The sequence below is a fragment of the Trichosurus vulpecula genome, chromosome 8, assembly GCF_011100635.1.
Source record: "Trichosurus vulpecula isolate mTriVul1 chromosome 8, mTriVul1.pri, whole genome shotgun sequence".
NCBI lineage: Eukaryota > Metazoa > Chordata > Mammalia > Diprotodontia > Phalangeridae > Trichosurus > Trichosurus vulpecula.
Window position 1 is genome coordinate 138128193 of NC_050580.1, and position 26996 is coordinate 138155188.

Consider the following 26996-nt stretch of genomic DNA (forward strand, 5'->3'; position numbering starts at 1 on the left):
CAGAGGGAAGGCAGTAGCAGTGGCCTTCTATTAAAAAAAAAGGTATAACTGTCAATTCTGGATTTAATAATGATCAATTTTTGTACAGTAATATTAAATACATATATGTATGTTTTAAATGACACATTTCTTTAAAATTAGGTATATCTAAAAATGGAATGAGCTGCTAAGTAGGTAGTGGGTTCCCTCTTACTAGAGATCATCAAGTGGAGGTTTGGAGTGGTTAAGTGGATGGTCACTTGTTGGGGATTCCTATTTCAGGTAGGAATGAAACTAGATGAAAGCTGGGGTCTTTTCCAGTCCTAGAATACCATCATACTATGTATCTATGTATTTTAAGTATCAATAGGTTAGTGTGTCTTATTTTAAACATCTCTATTAACATAAGCGTATGCTTATTGTAATTCCTAGGTATAATGGTTTAAACAGGTTTTTTTTTGTTTTAAAATAAAGGTGTGACATTTGGCAACTCTTCAGCATAACAGACAGAACATATGCATCCTAGCAGAGTAAACATATGCTTATCTTTTTCATAGGTTTGCTAAGCTAGTTCTTGAATTAACAGCTGGAAGCCACATTGAGCACAAGAGTCAAGGGGTGGTGACAGGCTCACAGGCAAAACCATGCACCACTTCTGTCTGGTTACCAGCTGGAGATTCAAATGATGCAACCAAGAAGTCTAATCCTGGGAAATGGCTGTGGAGGCTACAGATTCCGTGTACACTTCACATGTGGTGATAGGTGTTAGCTGGCATCTCAGAATAGTATGTAATGAAGGAGAAAGAGGTCACGTGGACATCAAGGCAAGGATCTGAAATAGTGTACATTAAATAACAAAAGCCAACGTATTCTCGTTAATGGGTCTTAGGTGAGAGAATTTATGGTTTTTTGTTATATTATGTTTTACTAAACATAATTAAAACAGAAGAATTTATTTGTTAAATTATACTTTATCGTTATGTATTTTGTTTTGCATTGTTCTGCATTACGTATTTTTAAAGTACATTGTAATCAATGCTTTGTTCCAATGAACTGAGCTAGTGATTCAATCTCCTATATTCAGTTTAGAACAGTCCTTATGTAGACTGTATATAATTTCTCCTCTCTTCCTCCCAGTAAAGAAATTATTCTCTTGGTTATTCAGGGGAACTGATAACATATTGGCAGTAAAACCCTTACAAACCACAAAGTATACAGGGGTGGGGGGAATCTATGGTCATTTTACATACTCTTTAGAAAGTGTATAATGACCATAATCCCAGTTTTCAAAATTGATAATTGCTGTATTTTCCCCAACCTCCACTTTTCGCTTCTCAGCATAGAGTAACAGAGCTGGGGTGAGGATTCTAGTGGTTTAAATCAGGGTTCTTAAGTGGGGATCTGTGGCCTTTTGTTTTTGGTCTTGATAACTGTATTTCAAAAACAATTGGTTTCTTTTGTAATTTAAGAATTTTTACTTTATGCATTTAAAACATTATTCCAAGAAGGAGTCCATAGGCTTTACCAGACTGCCAAGGGGGACCATGGCAAAAACAAAGGTTTAGAACCCCTGGTTTAAAGGAATTTTCATACTTTTTCATAATTTCCCTTTGTCAACCCTTTTCTTAAATCTTTTCCAGAATCAGAAAAGCATCACCTTCATTTGAATATAAATAAGCATGATTGTCAAAGTAGAAAAAAAATAAAAGAAATGTAAATCATATTTTGAAATGTTCTAAAGTACTATGTTGGTATAATTTGTACTATTTGGGAAATTGGGAGACAGGGCAATTTATTTTGTAATTTTGCTCAACAGGGAAATATGAGAATACTTTGAAACCTGAAGTATCATAGTGTTTTTACAAATTCATGTAAATACTATCAAATTTTTACTTAAATCAAACTTAGAAATGATAAAGCATTCTCACCTCTAAGTTAAAGTAATTGGGGAAAAATTATCTTTCTCTTTCTTATCCTTTTAACATAAATGATGATGTGACATTAAACTGGAAGGGAATAGTTTTGAGGTCATTAAGGAAAGGGCCATAACAATGATTCATGTACCATTAATTGGGTGGAGGTGACTAAATTCCTTTTATAGGCAAATTCTGAAGACTTAAAGAAATAACTTATTTTCTCTGCCTTTCATGAATCTTAAGATTGATGTATGGGCTTAGCTAGATATTATGAATTACTTGACTACGAGACTTAGGGAAAATAATCAGTAAGTTGGTTTTGGGAAAAGAGGACAATTAGGCAAAGGAAGGCTTTTCAGAATCTCTACTCACCCATTCCCTTGGTATGGTTGAAATCTCCCTTTACAACCTTGCAGGTTTTTCCATCTCCATTACATATTCCACAGCGATCTTCTTTGGCAGCAGATCCAATTATCCCATCACAGCCAATTTTCTAAACAAACAAAATTCCCTATTATTTATCTTGTTCATGAGACTCATATGGATTTTTTAAGAAGGAGAATATTAGACCTTGTACTAACTTGAATTCAGAAGAATTTTCTATTACTGGAATATTCAAATACATTTAATATCCAATTCAGCTTTCATTTCTAATTTTTTCTTCTTCCTCACAGCATTAAATATAAAATTAGCCTTATCTGGTTGGATCTGTTGCTATTTCCAGAACACAGTACAAAAATAATGGTGAGATTTGAAATCATCTGTGATCTGAGTTCAAAGTTCATTCTTTATATTATCTCATTTATCCTCATAACAGTTCTTGTGGAATAGAGGAAAAATCCTTTTGCCTTTTTTTCAGATGGGCAAATTAAAACACAGGCTAGTTTTATTATTATTTTGCCAAGGGTTACAGCAAAACAAACAGAAACAAAAAACTAAGAACAAATACAACATGATCCAGGGATCTGACCCCAGAGATCTGGTTCTTTCTTTGATGTCTGGAGGGTCACTAATAACAACCTTTTCCCCAAAACTCTATTCCTAGTAGATAATGACTTCCTCTACCCTTAGTGACTGGAGCAGGATTTGTCTAGCCACAGATTGACTTCCATATCACTTCTCCCTAGCTCAGAAGTGTTTCCCTGGCACCATCTGACTGCATAGAGCGTGGTTTTGTTTGTGCTGAAAAACAGCACTCCCTACATATACAGCCTTTCACTTAGTGAAATCAATGCAACCAGCATTTACTAAGCAAGCACCTAATATGTGCCAGATACTTAGTTAAATATTGGAAATATAAAGAAAGGTAAAGGACCGTTCCTGTTTTTGAGAGCTCACAGTCTCATGGGGGAGACAACATGCAAACAACTGTATAAACAAAATAAATTTGGGATTATCTTGGGGGTGGTGGTGGAGGGAATACATTAGCAGTAAGTAGGACTGGGAAAGCTCTATTTCAGAAAGCTCAACTTTAGCTGAAACTTAAAGAAAGCCAGGGAATACTGGAGGTAGAGATGAGGAGGGAGAGAATTCTAGGCATGGAGGACAGCCACTGAAAATACCCACAGTCAGGACATGGAGTGTCTTCTGTGAGGAACAACAAGGAAGCCAATATCACTGGACTTCAGAGTACATGGAAGTGAGTAAGGAATAAGTGAGTAAAGAATAAGTAAGGAATAAGAAAAGGTAGGAGGGCTGCTAGGTTATGAAAGGCTTTTCAAGGCAAATGGAAGATTTTATAATGTATCCTAGAGGTAATAGGGATTCACTGAAGTTTATTGAATGTATGTATGTGTAGAGTGCAACATGGCCTGCCCTGAACTTTAGGAAGATCAACATGACAGGTGAGTAGAGGATATACTGGAATGGGAAGAGATTTGAAGTAGGGGTCCAACCATCCAACTATGCAAATAGTCCAGGAATGAGGTAATGAAGGCCTGCACCAGGATGGTGGAAGTGTCAGAGGAGAGAAGAAGGTATCTCAGAAAGACACTACTTTGAATTATGTTTTATTTTAAAACACTGAAAGATGAGCCATCAAGTACGTTTTCTTTAGAAATCATCAATGACAAATGTCAGAAACATACTTTGGGGGATGAGCAGATAGACTACATGTATCACATGTACTGAGGGGCAGGTGACTTGGGTGCCTGATAGACCAGTGTCAGAGTTAGGACCTGGGGTGAAGTCTCGCTTCTAACACATGCTGGCTGTGTGACTCTGCATGACATTTAATTGCTCACTGTCCTCGCCCATTTTCTGAGATCATAAAGTTTCAGAATAGTTTACCAATCTGCATTGATTGAGGGAATTTTCTCATGAAGAGATCCCAACACCAATGAATTTGCAGGTGTGGACCAATACTAAATGACTCATAAGTACGGTTACTTATAACAAGCACTATGATTGAATGAACAAGCATTTATTAAGTGCTTACTGTATGCCAGACACTGTCTTTGGTGCTGAGGATACAAATACAAACACAATCTGCATCTTGAAGGAAGAGGAAGAATCTCTGAGGTTAAAGTAGAAAAGGGAACACATTGTCAGGTGTTGCAGTGGGCTTGGTATTAGGAAGATCTGAGTTCAAATCTAACCTCAGACACTTACTAGCTGTGCGACTCAGGGCAAGTTACTTACCCTCAGTTTCCTTATCAGTAAAATGGGGGTATTAATAGCACCTGCCTCCCAGGAGCATAAAATGAGATAATAATCGTAAAGTCCTTAGCCCACTACCTGGCACATAATAAGGGCCATATACATGTTAATTATCATCACTATTATATGGATAAGAGGATGTCCAGGGTAAAACACAGAAATAGAAAATGGAGAGTTGTGTATGAGGAACAGAGAGAAAGCTAGTTTGGCTAGATCATAGAATAACAAAAAGGAGGCTGGAAAAGTAGTCTGATTATGAAGGGCTTTAAAAGCTAGTTTATATTTTTATTTTATTTTTATTATAATTATATATATTATATTATATTACATATTATATTTTATATAATTTTATTATTTAGTTTGTATTTATATAAACTAGCCTTAAAAGCTGGGTTTATATATTCCTATAGGCAATAGGGAGTCACTAGCATTTACTAAGTAGGAGAGTAACACAATTAAACAGTCACTGGTTAAGGAAAAATAACTTTGGCAGCTGTGTGGAAGTTGGACTGGAGTGGGGAAAGTTTTGAAGTAGGGAGACTAATTAGGAGGCCATAATAGAGCTTAACTGAGAGATGATGAAGGCTTGAACTAAGGTGGTGGCAAAAAGAGAGAAGGGGATAGGCATGAGAGACATCGTGAAAACAGAAACAGCAAGTTTTAGCAAATGATTGGATAAGTGGGATGAAGAGAGTAAGGAATCAGAGATAGCATCAAGATTATGAACTTGGGAAGTAGGCAGAATGGTTGCACTTTCAAGTGAAATAAGGAAGTTTTAAAGTGAAATACATTTTTGGGAGAAGATAATGGGTTCTCTTTTTGATATGCTGAGTTTGAGATATCTATGAAAAGTGCTTTATTAAAACATCCGGTTTTAAATGTCCAAGAGACAATTGGTGATGTGAAACTAAAGCCCAGGAAAGAGTCTAGGGGGAGACATATAAATCTGCTGATCATCTGCAGAGAGATGGTCATTAAAACCATGGTAGTGAGCTAGTGAGGTCACTAAGAAAGGGGAGAGTGAGCCCAGGATAAACCCTTGAGGAACACTCACCTTTACGAGGGATGACAGATAATGAACCAGTAAAGGGGTCCGAGGTATTGTAAGACATTCTTAGGCAATGACTATGATTTCCATACATACAGGTTATGGTTTAGTAGAGGTAAAGCTATGTCCAAATTAAAAACTTTGAAAAGATTAGAAGTGTCCTGAGTGGCAAAAAGTGCTCCCCCCCCCACCAAAGAATCACAAAGATAAAGAACCTATGTAAATGAACTTAAATTGAGGAAACTTGAAAGAGGCTGCTTTCAAAAAAAAGAAGCTCAAAGTTGGTTCTCAAGAGGAATTTGTTATTGTCCACTGCCAATAAAGGAAGAGTAAAGAATAAATTTAAGACTCAATTGGTAGGATTTAGGTGAAACATTAGAAAACAAATTATATCTGGCAACAGACATAGAACATTTTGCCAAGGAAGACTACTAAATACTGTGACTGGAGTTATTCCAATGAAGATTGGACACCCCTGAATTTGGGAAGTATGAGAGTAATTAAATGAATCCTACATGAAACGGGGGTGATTTTTTCTGGAATACTGACCAGCCACTGTAAGTTCTACCTCAATAACAGATTCTATATATTCAAATGGTCCATATGTTCAAAATATTTGTTCAGAGAATCCTGGTAGGTAAGCTATCTAAGGCTATAAGTATATTATATCTTCATAATATCATTTTACATTACAAAAAGCTCCATCTCTTCTCTCTCTTTTCCCTCAAGAGGTAAAAAAAAAAACCCATGCTTCATCTCCTATGTTTGTTTGCATGGGTGGTACGGCACCTTTCACTGATGGATGTTGAATACACATGGTCAAATATCAGGCAGAAGTTCTAGACATTTGAAAGTTTACAATCTTTTAATTAGACACTGAAGTTATCGTGCAAGTTTTCTAACTTAACTGAGGTCTCTTTTGTGAATATGTTGGGTTCTTTGGAGTGTTGAGATGTTTTTGATGTGTCAGATAACTTTGGAACCTGACAACATAGTGTAATGAAAAGAATACTAGTCTGTGAATTAAAAAAAACAACAACTGGTTTTGTCACTTAATGGCAATGTGAACCTAAGTAAGTGACAACTTGTTTCAGACAGTTTTGTCATCTATAAAAGAGAATAAAAGTTATTCTTATCCTCCCTAGATTATTCTGAAAAAATGTGCTTTATGAATTGTAAAGTATGGCAAAATTTTAAATTATTATTATAGGGGGGTAGGGGAATCTTAATTTTTTTCACACATGTTAAAAGCATAGGAAACCATAGCATAGGGTAAAAAATGTTTATGTAAACATATTCCAAAAACTAGGCTTACATCTAGGAGACACAGGTAGAATTAATATATGGCTAATCAGTGATGGAAATATTAAAGGAGACATATAAAAATATACTTGCTGGGTGGATTTGGGGTAGGAAAACTTTAAAAAGTTAGAAGTTGCTCCAGAGATAAGCCTTTCTTAGTTCAAAAGAGTCCCAAAGATGAAGATACTTTGCTGGTAGGAGAAAAGTAATGATGATTATGAATGAGAGTCAGACTGAATACACACACACGCGAGCACACACACACACACACACACATACATGTATTTGTAAACACATATAGATACGCAACACAGGCTTGAGGCTATATAGTCCAATCACTCTATCCCCATTTTGTCTCCAGATTTGGTGCTCACTAAAAATTAGCCTTCTGTTATGTTTCATTTCATACCAGTTCCAAATAATAATGCACATGTGATTAGCACAGAAAGTTTTCCTTATATCTAGCAGCAGAATACCTAATGGATGGTAAGCACAAGAAGAAAAGGTAAATCCCTATGGGTATATGCTGACTGGGCACAACTGGTTCCTGCAGGAAATAGGGCTTTCCTGTGTTAACTCCTGCCTCTTAGGGGAAAGAAGTGAAGCATAGACTCAGGAGGGAGAGAGCTGTTCAGGGAAGTTCCTTTCTTCGGAACCATGGGTAGAGGAAAATGTCTTTAAGGATAGTAAATGATATCTTATTCAACATAGATCCCTACGCTCAGTGCTCATTGGGTCACAAACATTCTCTATCCATCATTACTCCCATGGATGGTGGTCCTTGTGTTAGCAACAGCTGCATCTTTCAAAGTATTTGAAGAAAACAGCAGAGAAGCACAAATTCCATACTAAGGTACTCGGCTCAGCGAAATCTACATGACCTCAAGATGGAGGAGACCAACCTTCTACCTTCTGTCCTCTAGTTACAACTTCCTCCAGTGTCTTTCTCTGAGAACACATGAATGAACACACACACTTTCTTTCTCTCTCTCTCTCTCTCTCTCTCTCTCTCTCTCTCTCTCTCTCTCTCTCTCTCTCTCTCTCTCTCTCTCTCTGTTGTAAAGCAAAATCCCTTGCAAGAGCGTCTGTACTACCTGGGCACAAGGTAAGCAGATTGGTGTTTCTAACAGTAGTCTATTAATTCCTGTCCTTAGGCCAAAAACAAACAAACAACAACAAAAACAAACCCCCTTTCCTTGCTAGAAGTCCAAATTCAGCATTGATTTAGACTTCATATGAGTCAGTAAACTTTGTTGCCAAAGTTTAAGTAGTCTTGGCCTTTTGATTTTTTCTCAGAGACAAAGCCAAAGGCAGCTCAGCTACTTGGCAATTCAAGGACAATTTTCAGGTATGCATGAAGTACTCTAGTTTTACAATTCTGCTGCAAAGAGATAGCCTATTTTTAAACCTTGTAAATTATTTATGGGCAAATACAACAAGGAACCATGTTTGTCAGCATTTTATTTCTCCCAGAAGGACTGATATAATTGGAAGATTTGAACAATATGGACTTTGAGAACGGATCTGATTAGTTTGGTAATCTTTGTTCCTTTCTGAAACATGGGCTACTCAGTTTAGTCATCTATTATCTCCCTCCTGTCCTCTCCACCCTTCCCCTCCCCCCTCCTCCTGTACACCTATCTATTGCCAATGTCCTTAATACTGGGAGCCAAAATATTTTCACAAACTGTGGGGGAAGTTTGATTATAGAGCGTTTTTTTAATATTCTCCTTGCTTTATGTAGAATTTCATAATAATTTGTCAACAGCATTCCCCTTTCCTTCACCTTATTAGGTATAAACAACAGGGCACATAGAAAATCCTTTCAGTAGTATAAAGTTAGCCAGATTATTTAGTTGAAAGAAATACAAAGGAGGTATACCAGAAAGAAGACCACCTTGGAGACTGTTATTCAATTTCAAATTCAGTAACATCATCATCAACAACAAAAACAAGATAGTCAACAATCAGGCCGAAGAAAGGAAAAAAAACCGGCATTGTGATCTGAGAATAAGCTACCGGCTTGGGTTTACTTTATCCAAAGACACCAATGCAACATAACATTACAAAGGACCATGTGCCACTCAACTAAATTCAGAGTCATTTTGAAATGGTTCCTGGTAGATACAGTAATGTTTTTGAATTTTTATATATCTGTTTCTCTTTCCAGTTAAGTTTAAGAAGCCAACAAAAGCAATGACCACCCTTATACATTTGGAGCTCTTCAAAATTTTTTTAAAAAAATAATACTTTTCAGCTAGGTCTTCGGGTTTTTTTTTCAGACTTATTAAAAACACAAATGCTATCAGATCAAATCTTTCCTTACCTGCTCACTCAGAAACATGAGCCAAAGCCTTTAAGTCCATATTTATTCTTATATTCATGAGCCACTACATACTAGAAGGTGAATCCACGTTGGCCAAACACAATGGACAATTTATGAATTCTGCTTTCCTGCTGTCTCAACCTTTGACTTTTCAAATCGCCTTTGCAGTTTTGGTACATGAAGAAATGGTTTGCACAGTTGAGACTTCATCTACTTTAGAGTTAAATAAATCAGAATGGACTATGCTATATTCATGCTAAGTAAAAGGAAGGTGCTAAGGGAAAAATGGATTTAACTATTTCAGAATAAGTTTTCCTTCTCAGTCATTAATATGATCTATCTGCTGAAAACTGGGATATCAATAGATTGATTGCTCTACTGCTAACCTGCCTAAGTATCCAAAGCAACACTCAATTCAAACAACTTTAATGCTTCCCATATTTTCAATTGAACTAGTGGTCTCAATAGATCAAATACAAATATTGATGTAATATGTGTCATTCTCCAAATTAATTATGTATAGAATATACTAACTGTGACAGATCCGTTCACACTGCCAACTTTGGCTGGCTTTATTCAGGGTCCATATATGTCCTAAGGGATGGAACACATGACATAGGAATGTACATGTCTGAGCAGCAGTAGCAAAGCTGGGAACAAAAGGGCAGTAGCCAAACTAATCTGCTATCAAGGGCATTTTTATTCCTTTGCTGCACAGTCAATGGAACCAGTATGTAATATTCTTGGCAATGGATGAGATTTTTAAAATGGAGGCTACCATAGGATACCATTCATGTCATTAATTTTGAAGGTTATTAGAGCTTTATAAAAATTATTTATATGGTTTGGAGTTCCAAGAGAACAAGATGACCAAAAACCAAAGAAACCCAAAACAATAAACTCTGTAAAATCTTTCCACATTATCCTGGTGATCCTTGGCAAGGTACTATTTTACAAATGCTAGAAATGCACATTATCCATTTATGAGTCTTCAAAGTAAGCCTCTTATAACTCATGTTCATGGTTATCATATTATAGTTGAAGCCACCTTATGGATCAGTTATAGTACATTAGAATTCAAGACAGTGTTGTACAGGCACAACTGATCAGAGAAAGAGATCTGTGTGTAGGTATAATGGCAAAAGTACTTTTGATCCTTTTGAAATACTTTAAAAGGGCTCCAATCCATTTGGTTACAAAAATTTTAGTGATCAGAGAATGGTTATGGAAAATTTACAGGGAAATGGAAGAGATATTGGGAAGCCTTTTCAATTCCCCAAGAAAGGAAGGGAAATTTTTTTTTTAATGTTCAATTCTTTTTTTTTTAATTTAAATTTATTTACTTAACATATTTGGTTTTCAGCATTGATTTTCACAACAGTTTGAATTACAAATTTTCTCCCCATTTCTACCCTCCCCCCCACTCCAAGATGGCACATATTCTGGTTGCCCTGTTCCCCAGTCAGCCCTCCCCTCTATTACCCCCCTCCCCTCTCATCCCCTTTTCCCTTCCTTTCTTGTAGGGCAAGATAAATTTCTACGCCTCATTGCCTGTGTATCTTATTTTTTAGTTGCATGCAAAAACTTTTTTTTGTTGTTGTTTTTGAACATCTGTTTTCAAAACTTTGAGTTCCAAATTCTCTTCCCTCTTCCCTTCCCACCCACCCTCCCTAAGAAGTCAAGCAATTCAACCTAGGCCACACGTGTATCATTATGTATAACCCAGGAAGGGAAATTTTAGAAATATATAAAATCATGAAGTCTAATTGTTACTTATTATTTCATGAACAACACTGGAACTATGACCTAAAGAAGCAAATTGAAAAAAAAAAACTTTCAGAAGTAACAGAATTATACAACTTTAGAATTAGAAAAATATCTACTCTAATCCTTTCATTTTACAGTTAAGAAATTGAGGCCCGAGGATGTCAAATGGATGTAAGGTTACAAAATAAGTCAGAGAAATGTTTGAGGCTAGAGTAGAGTACTAGCTGAATATTTTTTTTGTATATCCTATTAGACAGATTAATTTATGAATAATAGAGGCATGAATGTCTACTGAGGGAAGCTTGGATGCCTCTAATCTTGAAGGAGAAGTCAAGAAAGACAAAATATCTTCTCATAGTATACCTCTTGCAGTTACAATTGGTTACAGAATACTGCACTGGATCACCAGTGGGGTCTGACTCAGTGCGTCAATTCTTGTATTAAGATATTCTCCATGTTTTAAGTATACAAGATACAAATAAAAATATTTTAAAATTTCTATTGATTTTTTACATCACTTCTTTCTATTATATCTTTCTCTTACCTATCCAGATAGTCATGTCCTATAGTAAAGAAAAAAAGAGGGGGAAAAACAGTTCATCAAATCTAACAAGTAAATCAATTAAATCTGATGATATATACAGTAGTCCACAACTATAGTCCCCTCACTTCCACCTCTAAAAAGAATGGGAGGAGGTACATTTGTACTTCTCTCTCTTTTAAAAGTTTCAAATGTACTTTAATGAACTAACGGGTGTTTTCTTAGGCCCATAATTTTTTTCTTTCCTTATTGAATTCAAAAACACAATTGTATATTGTAGATATAATACCAAGAATATTACTCAAACTTTTAAAATATATAGAAGAAAAGAAACAACAAAAAATTTACAAAAAGATGCTCATCTTTCCTTTGGGTCTAAATTTGTTGATTATAATTACACAGGATTCAGGTTTGATTTTTTTTGTCATTCTTTCCATTTATAATTTTTGTAGCCACTTTTGGTGCAAAGTCAAGTAAAGAGACTAGGAAAGCAATAAACATGAATATTATTTTCCTAGTCTATTTACTTCATTTTGCATCAATTCCTAGGATTCTCCCCATGTCAAATATATCGTTCTTAGTATCATCCTATCACAGTCATATACCACAGTTTGTTTAGCCATTTCCCAATTGATGGGCATTTACTCTATTTCCAATTTTCCGTGACCAAAAACATGTTGATATAAATATTTGAGTGATGTTGGATCTTTCCTTTTATATTTGACCTTCTCATTGTTAAAACTAGTGAAATAGAAATAATTTTATATTAATAACTCATCATAATTATGCTTTTCCCTTTGCTCCTTGTCACCAGGTGGCTAAAAGAGTCTATTATTGTAAAATATACTATAACTGGGTTTGTTGTTGTTGTTGTTTGCAGAGGCTGCTAGGTGGCACAGTGAACAGAAACTGCGACTGGAATCAGGAAAACTTACGTTCAAATAGGGCCTTACATGCTTACTAACTTTTCTGACCCTGGGCAATTCAGCTTACTTCTCTCTGCTTCAGTTTCCTCAATTGTAACATGGGGATAATAATAGCAAATCTCCCATGGTTGTTGTGAAGATCAAATGAGATAACATTTGTAAAATGCTTAGCAAAAAATCTGATACATAGTAGGTGCAAAATAAATTTCTGTGTCTCTCTTTCCTTCTTTCCCTACTACCTTCCTTTCTTCCTCAAATAGAATGCAAGCTACTCCTTATGGTAAGACTGCTTATTTTGAAATTCTAATTTTCCAGAATTTTGAAGTAATTAGGAAGAGAAGTCCCTCCTTTTTTTATAGAGGTAGGAACATGGGTTCGGAATGTTGTATATACTGTCAGATAGTATGTCAGTTTTGTTTTGTTGTTTGTTTTATTATCAAAGAGAGTTCAGTAGAGATAACATATAGGGAAATGACTATTATTTTTTTTAAAAAAGCACCAATGAAGCTTAATAAAAAGAACATGCAGAGTATTAAACAATGTTCTGCATAAAGAACATGCTATGACAATTTTGCATTCTTAATATTTCAGAAGTCAAGCTAGGTTTAGGTAGGGCAAGAACTGTATCTTATACATCTTTGTGTCACCCACATATCCCAGCATAATAATGTTAGGGTGGTATAGAGGAATGAGCTGAATAGGAAAAAAAAACAGTAAAAAAATAAAATAAAATAATGAATAAGGTTAAGTAATGGTAAAAAAAAAACAAAACAAAACAATGAATTTGCCATTAGATTTTAGTCCTAGAAATTCTACATATAAGCCATGTATATAGCTTTGGTTAAATCATTTAATGTCTCTGAGCCTCAGTTTCCTTATCTGGAAAATAAGAATAATTCCATTTGCTACCTACCTGGGCCCTCTTTCCTCACCCCACTAGCTAAAATCATCAGCTCCTTAGGAAGTTTGTAAGGTGAAGGACTTGAAGCTCTTTCAGGGGCACTTGTTAACCATTCCTGTGTAACTAATTCACTAACTAGCAAACAAATTCACAGGAAACTGTAAGTGGCTCTGGTTAGGCTATATTAAGAGATATGTGGTGTCCTGAATGAATGAGATGACAATCATGATACATTTGCCCTGGTTGGACCACATCCAGAATGTTGTAGTCAGTTCTGGGCACCACATGTTAGAAAGGCCACTGACAAACTGGAATGTCTTCAAAAGAGGACAACTAATATAGGGAGATGTTTGGAGACCACACTATAGGGACGATGAAATCAAATAAAATAAAGTACATAAAATGTTTTGCAAACCTTGAAAGTGATATATACGTGAACTATTGTTGCTAATTAGTTCTCTCATCTTTGATGGGACTTAAATAGAAGTGGTCCAGTTGCCATCCTTCTATTTTTCTTTTATATTAAATGTTCTATAGCCTCTGGCATAGACAGATAAAATAATTGCTTTTTGTATCTGAATAAACGTATAGGGATAGAAGTTCATCTTCAGTGGGCTCACTGAAACCACCTTCAGGATAACTTCTATAGCAGACAGAATGATAGGATGATAGCTCTTCCTGTTTCCACAGGATCTAGATTTCTTCTGTTAGATTTCTAGTTCTTTTTTCTATGTAGCTTAAGGATTATGAGTTTGGTTTTGGTGACATCAATAAAAACAACTCTTAAATATTTATGGATTTTTTTTTCCAGATAATTTTGGGTAAAAGTGTGTGAAAATGGTCCTGTTCCAAAGTAGTTTATTGGTTGAATTCTGGTATTTATCATTTGTTAATTTATGAAAGATAGTGAGCTTCGGGTGTATATTTGTAGTTGCCAAGTTCTCTTTCACTAGGTTTTGATTATTCACAAAATATTTACTGCCTTTGCGACATGGTACATAGTTTTTGCCATTTCCTTTTGTAATCAGCATTGATCAATGTCAGGGTTCTTTGAAGATAACATAGATGTAATCTCTAGTGGTAATAACCTGGTCCTTAATTACCATCATAGAACCCACCCCTTCATTCCTATTAAAAACAAAACAAAAAAAACAAAACAAACTTTGTGATTTGGCCATTTGTTCGACACTCCTTTATCAACATTTTGTTAATTGAGTTGATACAGATGTTTCTTTTTTGACTCTTCTTGGATCTTAGCTGTTTCATAGGTTCAGTGCAAAGGTAAGCCACTTGTAGTTACATGGAACAAAACCAATAGCATGTTTCTTTTGCCAGCCTTTAAGGGTGTGCAGTGAGATGTTATCTCCTTGTTGCAAAAGTACTTCTGTACGTTTTTTAACCTGATTCTCCTGTTTTGAGCATATCTATCAGTCTTCTTCATGTTTTTTGATGAGGAAGCATTAGTCTTTCGATTTTTGCCTTAGAGTGAGGGGTTCTGTGTTTCAACATTGTTGCGTCGATTTTTATAGGACACGTTCCAAATTTATTTTGTCCATTTTACAATTCCAAAAGTTCATGTTAAGAATTGTATGTGAATTGTTTGAAACATGTTCTTCCCATTGAGCTTTGATTTCAACTTGTCAGTATACATGTGTGTGTGTGTGTGTATACATATCTTTTTCCTTGATAGCTTTAGATTCAATGTCACTTGCTGGAAGAAAACCAAGATATTTGTAAATATTACTTACGTTTATGGGTTCTATTTCACCTCCAGATCCTAGTTCAAGGTCCTTAGTCTCTTTCTTTTGTGAACTAAAGAATTTTAAGCTTGAGTCTAAATGACATTTTGCTATCATTGGAGGAAGAGTCTATGAGATAGAGCTATTTAATGTGCTTTTTGGTGGAGCCATATAACTTAATAAGCATTATTGTACATTGAGAGATTCATGAGATGTTGGTATATTGTTCTTTACCTTGGAAACCATATTCAGTTTGATTTAGGAAAGAAGATAATAGGTTTCAGGAGAAGGGAACTATTGGGATAAGGAAAAGGACTGGACCTATGATTTCATTAGTATAGGGAACTCCTACCCTAGGGAGCTCCAGATGCAGGCCAAAAACTTATCTGCATGTAATAATCTAGTGCTTAAAGCACCGAGAAATTGTGTCCTTGCTCGGGTCACACAGCCAAAATGTAACAGAGGTAAGACTTGAAATTAGGTTTTCCTGGCTTGGAAGCCAGTTGTGCCTCATCTGTATAGAGCCATTAAGGGCTCCCCAATGAGATAACAATAGAAAAGTACTTAGCACAGTGCCTGGCACAGAATAAGTGCTATATAAATGCTAACTTTTATTACTGAACTGCCTATGAAATAGGATATATTTCATACCAACTACACTTTATCTTATTTTGTTGGTGGAATGGTTTAAATTGAGTTGTTTTCCATCTAGATATCAAATATGCAAACATTCTTCCTGTATGTGGGTCTATTTTATATATTTATAGTAGATAAATAAGGCATGAATACAGAACAGAGTTAACAGCTTTGAGATAATCAATGAAGGAAGTATAAATGTTAATGTGCTTTTGGGTAGCTTGTTTAATAATTAATTAATCATATGAATAAATTGCTCTTTGTAGTCCTAGGACTTTCTGGGCATGCTTTATTGCTCTTTGGCCAATATACTGGAATACATACACATACACACATATATACTCATATATCAGTGTGTATATATTCATATATATGTATATGTGTGTATATATTCATATATATGTTATATGTATGTGGAAATATTTATATCTATCTATGTATATTCCAAGAAGTTTAAATTTCTTCAAGTTCATAAAGAAAAGACAGAAACTAAAGGCCTCGAGCTAGAATTTGGAGGTCAAATAGAACCAATGAATAAAGGTGATGTTTACAAATATCTTGATTTTCTTCAGACAAGCGACATCAAGCATGAAGCTATCAAAGAGAAAGATGTAGTTGTATACGTCAAGAGATTTAATGACAACCTGAAATCTAAGCTCAATGGGAAGAATATATTTAAAGCAATTCACATATAACACAGGCCTTAATATGAAATTTTGGAACAATAGTAAACCCACAAAACATATATATATATACATATATGTATATGTTTATACATGTGTATAAACATACATACATACATACATAACATAAGCAATATTTTTGTGAGTATTTATGGCAGCCAAGTGGGGTAGTAGTTAGAGTCCTGGGCTTGGAGTCAAGAAGACTCATCTTCCTAAGTTCACGTCCGGTCTCTGACACTTACTAGTGTGTAACCCTGGGCAAGTCACTTAACACTGTTTATCTCAGTTTCCTCATCCATAAAATGAACTAGAGAAGGAAATTTCAAACCTCTCCAGTATCTGTCAAGAAAACCCCAAATGGGGACACAGAGAGTCAGACATTATTGAAATAAATGAACCACTACTGCAACACTGGTGTTCACAGGGTTCTTTTTTTAAGTGACATAAGCTATGAGTGGTTTGTATCAAGCACATAAATATGTAATTGCCCTCTATTTAGGGGAGGTCATTGGTGGTATCATCTTTTGTTAGTAGTTTTGTGATGCCTTCTTCTAAGAAAGGTTGGATCATGCTTGCATTTGGGAGGACAGCAAAGTATTTCGTTAGCAATCTATGTACCACTGTGAAGAATTTGGAATAATAATTGTAGGTCTTATCTGGGCTTTCACTTTCTGGTTTTGAAAAGAACCCTATTTTAGTTCTCCCTAGGCCGACCAGTAACTATTCTGTTATTCTTAATCAATCATGAATATTTATTACCTACTTTTTGCCAGGAGTTGTGCTAATCCCTGCTTCTACAAAAAAGAAGCAAAAGACAGTCCCTGCCCTCAAAGATATTATAATCTAATGGGGGAACAACATGCAATCAAATACTATATACAAGTAAGCAATATGCAGGTATATAAGCTGTTTAGCATCTCATTCAACATGGATTTTTGTTGTATTTGATTTCTTGTGACCATATAGATCAGAAATTTTCCACATCCCCTTTCTTCAAGGATTATGTCTTTTCCTTGAGTTTTTGCTTCTCAAACCTCTATAGTAAAATTTTTGAATGATGTTTAAATGTTTATTTCTTTCTTTGTGCTGCTGACTCCTCATAATACTTCAACAATACTTCAGCTTTTCTTTTTAGTTGATGATTGAAGGAATATAAAATTTCTAATATAATCTTGTTTTCTAGGTTTAATCCCATAAGTTTCTTTTTCTGTTGCCTTTAGCTGGGTAATATGTATTCTACTCTACTACCAGCCAGATAGTATTATAATTATCCAATGTCTTGCTGCAGATATTCAAGAGTTTTTTCAAGTCACTTCTGTGATGGTGATGTCTGATGTTTGTCCTCAGGACATTCCTTGATATTGCCACCTTTTTTCTATGGTTCTTGTCATGTCAATGACATAGTGTTATGTGGAGGTCCTGAAAAGGTTTTACATTTTCTGTCAAATATTGTGGGAGAATTCTTCAATCTAATAAGTGCCTACTTTTTCATTTTTATTTAAAAAAATTACAGTGCTTTGGTATAGTTGGCCCGTTAGTTGAATTTATAATGTCAGTCTCAAAAAAGACTTGAGAATTCCAGTCTAAGTATTCCCATATCATATTCAAAATAATTGGAGATGTCAGTTCTGTTTTTTTCTTTAATTTTGTCATCTGCTAGGATTTTTGGAATTTAAATTCATTGAAGATTTTTAGTGATCCAAGCTTCAACTTTTCCCCCCAGATTTTTATCAGTTCTTCAATTTCTGCCCTTAGGGATACAGTTGTTCATTATGATTGTCTAACTGGTCTAATAAATAAAGAGGCGCTCCGAAATGGAATGGTCAGCTTAAGGTATAGTAGAAAGAGTACAGCTTTGTAGTATGTAGACCCAAGTTCAAATCCTGACTGCCATTTACTAGCTATGTGATCATGATTTAGTCAATTCAACCCTCTGGACCTCAGTTTCCTCATCTACAGAATCAGGCCATTAGACAAGGTAGTTCCTGTGAGACTTCTAGTTCTAGAATATAACGTGGTCTCTTTACACAGGTGTCGGATCATCCCTCATCAGGGATATTGTTGAGAGGATTAACCAAAGCAATTTTTTAAAAGAATATCAGATGTTGTGGCTACATGGAGAAGGTCACCTTTGCACCCTTCAACTTAAGCTACCTACATATGTAATGTGAGCCCTGCTTTTCATTTTTTCATCAACATTCATGGATCATTCAGTTATTTTAGTCATGTCTGATTCTTCATGACCCCATTTAGGGTTTTCTTGGCAGAGGTACTAGAGTGGTTTGCCATTTCCTTCTCCAACTCATTTTACAGATGAGAAAACTGAGGCAAATAGGGTTAAGGGTCTTGCCCAGGGTCACACAGCTAGTAAATGTCTTCAGCCAGATTTGAATTCAGGTCTTACTGACTCCATGCCTGGTGTTCCATCCACTGGGATCCCTAGTTTTTTAGGGGAACTTAATTGGAGATGTTCAGTAGACAAGATAGTGTGAGCCCATATGAGCAAGACCTATAACTTCTGGGCCAAACAAACGTGAATCAATACTGATTTGTAAGGACTTTTTCCTATTTTATTGGCACCATTAACTTCAATTTTGCAGCTCTTATGTGTATACCTCAAAGAAATCATTCTCTAATGTACAAACTCTTACTTGATTCTTTTAACTCTGCCATTTGGTGCTTAATAGGACATTATACTATGAAACTAACAGAATGTTTTCGAAACCATAGACATTTGCATCTTCAGTAATAACTTATCAACAAACACAATTAGATAAGTAAGCTACAAGGTGTTATACAGGGGAACACAGAAACAAAGCAGGAGAGCATTTTTTTAAATGAAGACCCAAATGCCCTTGTAGTCATAAGTGACTGATGATCAAGAACAAATTCTTTTGTTTTCAAGGTTCTTTCCAAACAGTCTGAAAAATTACGTCCAGTTGCTAGGAAAAAGCTCTTTCCTACTGCTCTGAAGTTAGCCCCATGATACATTGGCCATCAAAATGTCCTGTTACCTATTTTAAAGAACAGAACTTGGAATCAGGAAAATCTGTGCTCATGTCTCAGTTTTACCACTTCCTAGCTCTGTTACCTTTATTAAGTTATGCAACCTTTTGAGAAACGGTTTCTTCCTCTGTAAAGTGGGAATCATGCTATTTTCATTGCCTCCTTCACAGAGTTGTGAAAATTAAGTGAGATAATATGCGAGATTTATAAATTATAATCAGTACTAGCAGTATTAATGAGGTATAATGATGGTTTTTATTGATATTTAAATGGGGAAGCTTGTCGATAGAAAACTAGCCATCAACCAGATTGTCTGGGCCCTGCTTTGTATTCTTGAAATTATTCTTTTTTGTCCTTGTACCCCATATCTGCCTAAATACTCTTGTCCCAAATTAGTTGGTAGTTTTCTTATTTTTATAATATAAGGATGAGGGTATAAATGTTTCCCTACCTATGCTGCCCACACATCTTAAAAGGGGTGCTTATGTGAATTAACCATTAATAAGCCTGGGAATAATGAGGTATCCATAGAGCCTCACTTGTTAGGTCAATTAGAGAACTAGTGTTCAGAAAACTCTCAGCTAGACCAGCCATAGTAAATTACAATCAAATTGCCTTGGTGCTCATTAGTAGCTACTATATAGCATTAGTGCAAGCTAAAAAAAACCAGCAGAAAGTTCCAGCACCTTGTATACCAAATTCCTCAGCCATCACTTCACTTAAGTATTCGCCTCTGTGACTCATGTGCTCTAAATTTATAGGTTAGAGAGATGACGGTACTTGTACTTTTTCTTTCTCTTTTGGGAAAATTGGGGATGGGAGTGGGGCAGGGAGGGGTCTTTCACCACCTTTTCCCTTTGCTCATGCTGCTGCTGAGGAATAGTTTCCCATCTCTTCAAAGGGGCAATACCTCTCCCAAAATCTTGCCCTGAGCCACCATCACTAAATCACATTATGCAGGACTTTCGTGGCTATAAAGTTTTTTTTTATATCAAACAATAGGAATAGTATGGAAATTGAGAAAGTTAGGCTAATAAAAAGAGTAAGCTACCATCCACTGTTGGCTCTAGTTCGGGTGGGACAGATCACTTGTCTCTCCTCTCTCTTCCTCCCACTTGTAAGCTGTCCCACAGTTCAGCTGGGATTCTGGTTTTAAGGGTTTTAAAGGGTTTTAAGCTAAATCCCCTTTAGTGGAAAGATGGAAAAAAATGAAGTGCTTAGGTGGCCATAGCAGTTCAAACTCCATCAATATACCAGCAAGCTCCCAATAGTCTCTGGGTAGCCCGCTTTGCTCTTGCTCACCAGTGCCTGCATCAGCAGCATACAAAGTCAGTTTTGGGGTGGTAGGTGGGGGCATAAAAAGGGGGAGGGTGGCCAGAGCAGTACATAGCTTACTAACACCCAGTCCTCTGTGTGGTTGGGCAAGGTAGACATTATCTATGATTTTAGCCTCCTTCAAGCTAGCTTCTCTTTCCCACAAGCAAAAATGCCTGTCCAGCAGATCAGACTGTGTTCCCTACCCCTAAGTCTATGGTCCCTGTGGGGATAGCCAAAGGCAGGTTACAGAGTCACAGGATGTAAGCCAGGTGATCAAATCTAATTAAATTGCACCTGCCTCTATGGCATGATTGACCAAAGCCTTAATTCTTACCCATGATTTGTCAGACTACAATGCTTAATGTCCCATTCAAGCCATTCCTGAATTGCATAAATTGAATGGTGAAGGATTTGGGATTTTTGATGACTTATGTTGCTTGAAATTCTATTTGAAGAGTTCATACCCATAGTCATTCTCTTGGGGCACATCTACCTAGAATTCAAGTCAATTGAGTTATGTTTGGAAGTTATTTGGTTTGTGGATGCTCTGACAACAGCTGTGTTATTATTTATCCCACAATTCAGGAAGCCTGGGAGCAAGCATTTACTAAGTATCTGGGAATGCACTTGTTCTTGCTTTTTATTTATTGCCTAATGATTGGTTGTGATTTGATCTGTTAGTGCTAAACGTGAATTTATTTCTTTAGTTCAAATTCTGACATGTAAGAAGTATTCTCTGCATCAACACACCTTCTTAGGGCAATGACTCTTTGTATCTACTCTTGGCAAATCTTCTCATAGAAGATGAAACCTGAGCAAGTAGCAGTCAGGGATGAGAAAGGCATGATAGCCCCATAAAAACGCAGGAAAATGTCTTGTCCCTAAAATGAGTCTTTTTTTCTCTTCCCTGCCTTGCTGCTCATAGCAAACAGGAAAGCAATTTGCTCTAAGAATTAGCAACAACAAATGGAGGATCTCAGTTTCATCAAGTTGGGAGGAGAAGGGGAATATTCCAATGGTCATCAAAGAATATTCTTATGTTTATGTTTCTGCCAGTGCCAAATAACAAATATATGTATACAACATGCTGGGTGGTCTCCTTGTGAGGTAAATGGGCTCTATGACTTTCTAGCACATTAGGAAAAATTAAGTGATCTATGAGAATTTGGAAGAGAGGCATCTTCTAAACAAACCAAGAAAGAGAAAAAGAATCCAAGAGGTATAAAGTCCAACCTGTGTCAGAAGATTAGAGGCTGGAAGAACTTAATGCTTGCAAACAACTGGATAACATTTGGGATGACACAGTAGGTTTGCAACTCTTTCCATATAGGGGAGTTGAAGCATCTGAAAAAAGAAGCAGTTTCTTATCTTTCACTGACTAATCTGCAGAATCCACAAGAGCTAGCAGAAAAGAAAACATCTCTTTCTGGTCACCAAAAGAAGGAATAAGTTGTGATCGTTAGCAGACTCTAGCTGAGGGGTACAGAAGGAACCATATGTTGGCCTGACATGGACAACTGAGAAGTATGCTATTGCCTGGGGAATAGGACCAGACTCCAGAGAAGCATGCTACTGCCAGGTGCGACTTGTCAAACCTAACGACCACTACTTACTTATAGTGATTTAAATTAAGGACATTTGGTATCACCACAGTGAACCCAGAAAGTATTAAGGGGAATTATGATGTCTTAGGCAGGTGGCTAAAGAACTGGGGACTATAGGAAGTATTTTCATTACTGCTTTGGCTATTTATATGGAAAAGGGAAGTAAACAAATGAGATTTTTTTTTTTTGAGAAAAAGAATTGGATTTCTGGACCACAGATACAGGAACAAGAGGCACTTAGCTACTGCATCTGATGAAGTTTGGTTAAAAAAATAATACACACACATATATGTATGTACATATGTATATATATGCACACATACCATAGATACATAAGTGCATAAATTAACATCCTATTCTGGGTTCAGTTGCCCAACCAGCCAGTGCCAGAAGGGTGGATGCTCCTACTTTCAGGGTTCCAGAGATAATTCAGTAGGTGGCTATCCTTCTAATCCTAGCTCAGGAGCCCTGCCATTGTGTTTCTCCTCAACAAATCAGCTAGAAGAACCAGTTCTTTGGGAAAGGCATTTACTCAAATGGCATAAAAAAAAATTGTAGTTACAAAGCATTTTCCCACAATGCCATGGGTATATACTCTGGTAACAGAGTCAATGGTAGGGGCAGGGAAAAGAATGGGCATGAAGTTAAAGTGTAATGGTATTTATAGAGGCACATGTATAGAGCGAACATATGGCCAAGAAAAAGTTACAACTCCAGGAGAGCTGAACTTCAATGTCTTCCCTTTTTCTTTCGGGTCCTCATGAAATTTGATGTGGGGCATGGATCGTGGCTAGATGCATTGTTGTGCTTCTCAGTTAGGCTAGCTGAGCAGAGCATGACATCTCTATTGGATGGGTGGCTCATCTGGACTTGCTCCTAATTGGAGCAGGTCAGTGTCATGGCTGGATGGACTGGGGCAGGTGCAGTTAAGTAAGTCCCTTGGCATTTGTGCTGGCTCTTCACTGGGCACGGCTGGCAACAAGCCATCATTTGGCCCCACAGCTTAGCTCAAAAACAGGCAGCCACCACCGTTTGCCAACCACTACTGTAAAGGGCCAGGCAGGTCAATCTACTGCTCAGCAGCGGCTACCAGATGGAGCCAGGCATGTTGCCTTGACATTGAGTGACTGATATTTGGCGCACTAAATGGATAGTTCCAATGGATTTTCTGCGCTCCATCTTTGTTGGGCAGCTGCGGTCTGCAGCTAGGGAATGCACTCCACAGTCCCTGGCTGGGTGACACTTACTCTCTCCAACTATAATTAATGTGACAGTACTGTTTTGTGCTCAAGGGCTATAGAACTTTACTTAGAAACACCTACTTAGCAATTATCTGAATTTGTACCAGAAAATAATAAAACTTCATTAAAATATTGTACAATTCAGAGATTTACTCAATCTGGCCATTTACCAAGTAGACTAAGAGTTTTGCCATAGCTAAAGTTGTTAAATAAATTCTATTTTAGTATCTCTCCCTTATTCTTTTTCTTTACCTCTTCTTCCCCCTTTGTGCTTTCCTCCATCCATTCAGGTATGTGGTTTGCTCATGCTGCTTAGGACTCTACTAAGATGCCCCTTAGTTCCTGACCACATCATTTTTCTTAGTAAAAACTTGTTTGTCTTATACCCCCTTTCCTCAGGGCCCTTATAAATTAGCTAACCTGATGAACTAACTCAATGTTAATAGTTGCTAATAATTTAACGTATTAACCATTTTAAGCAAAATCTCTATTTTACCAGAGGCCTTTGGTAACTTAACATGAATAACACAAGAACTTAAGTCTTTGCTAGTCCAAGTAGGTAGAAATGTTTGCGCGGGGAAATCTGTTAATGCTCTCATGTCATTGTGTTATGGGGGACCAGTCAATGAGGGTGAGTAGAGTCTGTGGAGCATGCCCCAATTTGTCCTTCCTGGTGGGTTATACAAAGCATTCTTTGGTTACATTCTTGCTTGGTTACAGTTTAACACCTGGAACTTTAGAGAATAAGTTTCTGGCTATGAGTGGTTGAGAGACTGGTACTGTGCAATGACTAAACTCAAAGTCTTCTCATTGGTTGTTGATCCAGAAAAATTGATGATTCCCAAGATTCTGAGCAGCATCTGAGATCTGAGACAATCTTACAGTATGAGAATGAGAAATAGGCCTCTTGTCTCTTATATATGTGACCTCAGATATGGCCCAATATTTCTTGAGTCATCAATTCTTCTGGCTTCACAGTTAAATAGAAGATGTTGAATTTAGTCATCTTACAGTATCAATCCCTTAACTAGTCATGACCAGAGACTGATTCCCCATAGTTCCACGTGTTAGATTTGAACCAGGCAGGGAATATCTGAGCATGCTCTGTGAGACTCACTGAGAGTGAAAGACTGATCTGTTATCCCTTATGTATGTGCCCTTGGGTCCAGCTCAGCATCTCGAGTCATCAGTTCTGGCTCCACAGCCAATCGGGACAAATAGGAACAAATAGGAACATTCTATAGGGACCCATCTGGACTTTGTTAGCCAGTCCCCCATAACACTATGACATGAGAACAAGGAAAGGCTTCTCTGCCCCCAAATACCTCTCTACTTGGTGCTGCCAAAGACTTAAGTTCCCATGTTTTGTTTTGTTTTTTGCTTGCTGAGCTGTTTCTATCATGTCCAACTCTTCATGACTCCTTTTTGGGATTTTCTTGGCAAAGATACTGGAGTAGTTTGTCATTTCCTTCTCCAGCTCATTTTATAAATGAGGGAATGGAGTCAAACAGGGTTAAGTGACTTGCTCAGGGTCAGATAGGTTATAAGAATGAGACTGGATTTGAACTTTTTAAGGCAAATCTTCCCAATTCCAAGCCCAGTGCTCTATCCACTGAGCCACCACGCTGCCCTTAAGCTCCCATATTATTCACTCCTTTAAGTTATCAGCCGGCTCTGTCAAAATGAAAATTATAACCAGGAAGGACAAATCTGAATGTCCTCTACGTACTGTGCCCTTCTTAACTGGTTTGTCTATTACTATAATAAAACTTGTCTTTTTATTATACACTCATAAAATCACAAAATTTGAACTCTCCATTAGAATATAAGATATTAGAGGACAGGAATTACTATATTTTTGCTTTTCTTTGTATTCATAGCATTTAGCAACAGTGCCTAGTACATAGTACCTGCTTAATTGAATGCTTGTTGACTAATGGACAGAATCTAAGGATTAGAAGGGGCTGCAGAGATCATCTAATCCCACCCTTGCCTTAGCAGAAATCTCTTGCTTGGAGAGATTCTATCTTAAAGATTCTCTCTTCAAGACTGCCTTAAACTAGATCATTAACATTCAAATGCCCTTGGCTTCAACTGATCCCTTTACCTGACTAGAGTTGGCATATTCATAACTAAAAGATTAAATGTTTTTCAGTTGCCATCATCCCTCTTTATAGTATAAGGCATCTTTCCTTTTGAAAAGTGAGGATTAAGGATCCATGTTTATTGAAGGTTGCCATAGGTTACTAATGGCTTAGAGTTGAAAATACTTATGACCCATATTGCAGACTCCACTGACCAGAGAATTTTAGTATTCTTAGAAATGCCTCAGCTCTGACAAGAGGCCAGTTAAATACACTAGCAAAAGGCTGGGAGTTGCTCAGCTGGCTTTACTATAAAGGATATTAATGATATTTCTTTGGAGTGGTTAAAAAAGGAATGTAAATAATGAGGATATATCATGGACCAACACATGCCTAGGATATCCCATCTTAAGTGTTCAATTTATTAAGAAAATAAAATCCAAACTTGGCTCTCTAGCAAGTTTATGGGGAACTGTCAACAATTCCTCATTTGAGTAATTATAAGTGCTTCGTTAGCACTCCACAGTGCCATTTGGCAGAAGCAGTGAACATTCTTCGCAACAAAGAAAAGATTATTTTAGGTCCTCATTAGAGCATACATTAGAGCACTGCATTTTATGTTGGGGAAAATGTCTTGCCAAGTGTCCTGGGCACCAAGTACTTATCATCCACACATATCTGTATCTGATAATAGGGCTGCATAGTGCTGAGGCAGTCTGGATACTGTCAGGCTTTCTTCTGCAAAGAGAATTAGGCATTTGCCGTAAGTTGAAAATATTTAAAATTCCAACTGAGTTGAAGAGTTTCTGTGGCAGCAGAATCTCATTAGAAGACTTCTTTGCAGGTTTTGAAAAATAAATTTTTACTTGGTAGTTTTGGATTTGGGCATTTTTGCATTGCCTTTTTAAAATTTTTCAAATTTTAATGCATATCTTTTGTTGTTCCATCATCCTTTCCGAATATATTCCTCCCTTCTAGCCACCCAACAAATGATTTATTGTAAAACAGAATTTAAAAAGAGAACTTAAAAAATAGTTCGGCAAAACTAACCTGACATATCAACCAAATCTGGCAGTATTTGTAATGTCCCATACCCAGTCTCTCTCCTCTGCAAAAGAGGAAGGACTGTTTCACTATTAGTTGTTTTTTTTAAATCAAAACTTAGATATTACAAGGATATTCAGATGGTTTTACATATTGTGATATTGCCATCTCTTTTTTAGGCATGAATCAATTGAAGCCATATATATACATATGTGTATATATATATATGTATATATATATATACACACATATACACACACACACATACACACACATAT

The 26996-nt window shown here is 36.5% G+C and overlaps 1 protein-coding gene across 1 annotated transcript in view; it reads right to left on the bottom strand.

The window, feature by feature from the left end:
- ADAMTS17 (ADAM metallopeptidase with thrombospondin type 1 motif 17) overlaps positions 1–26996 on the bottom strand; it is a 506671-nt gene that overhangs the window by 149666 nt on the left and 330009 nt on the right. The window contains exon 15 of the mRNA XM_036736388.1: positions 2268–2388. Within this exon, the coding sequence (XP_036592283.1) occupies positions 2268–2388 (121 nt within the window). The remainder of the gene's footprint in view (positions 1–2267; positions 2389–26996) is intronic.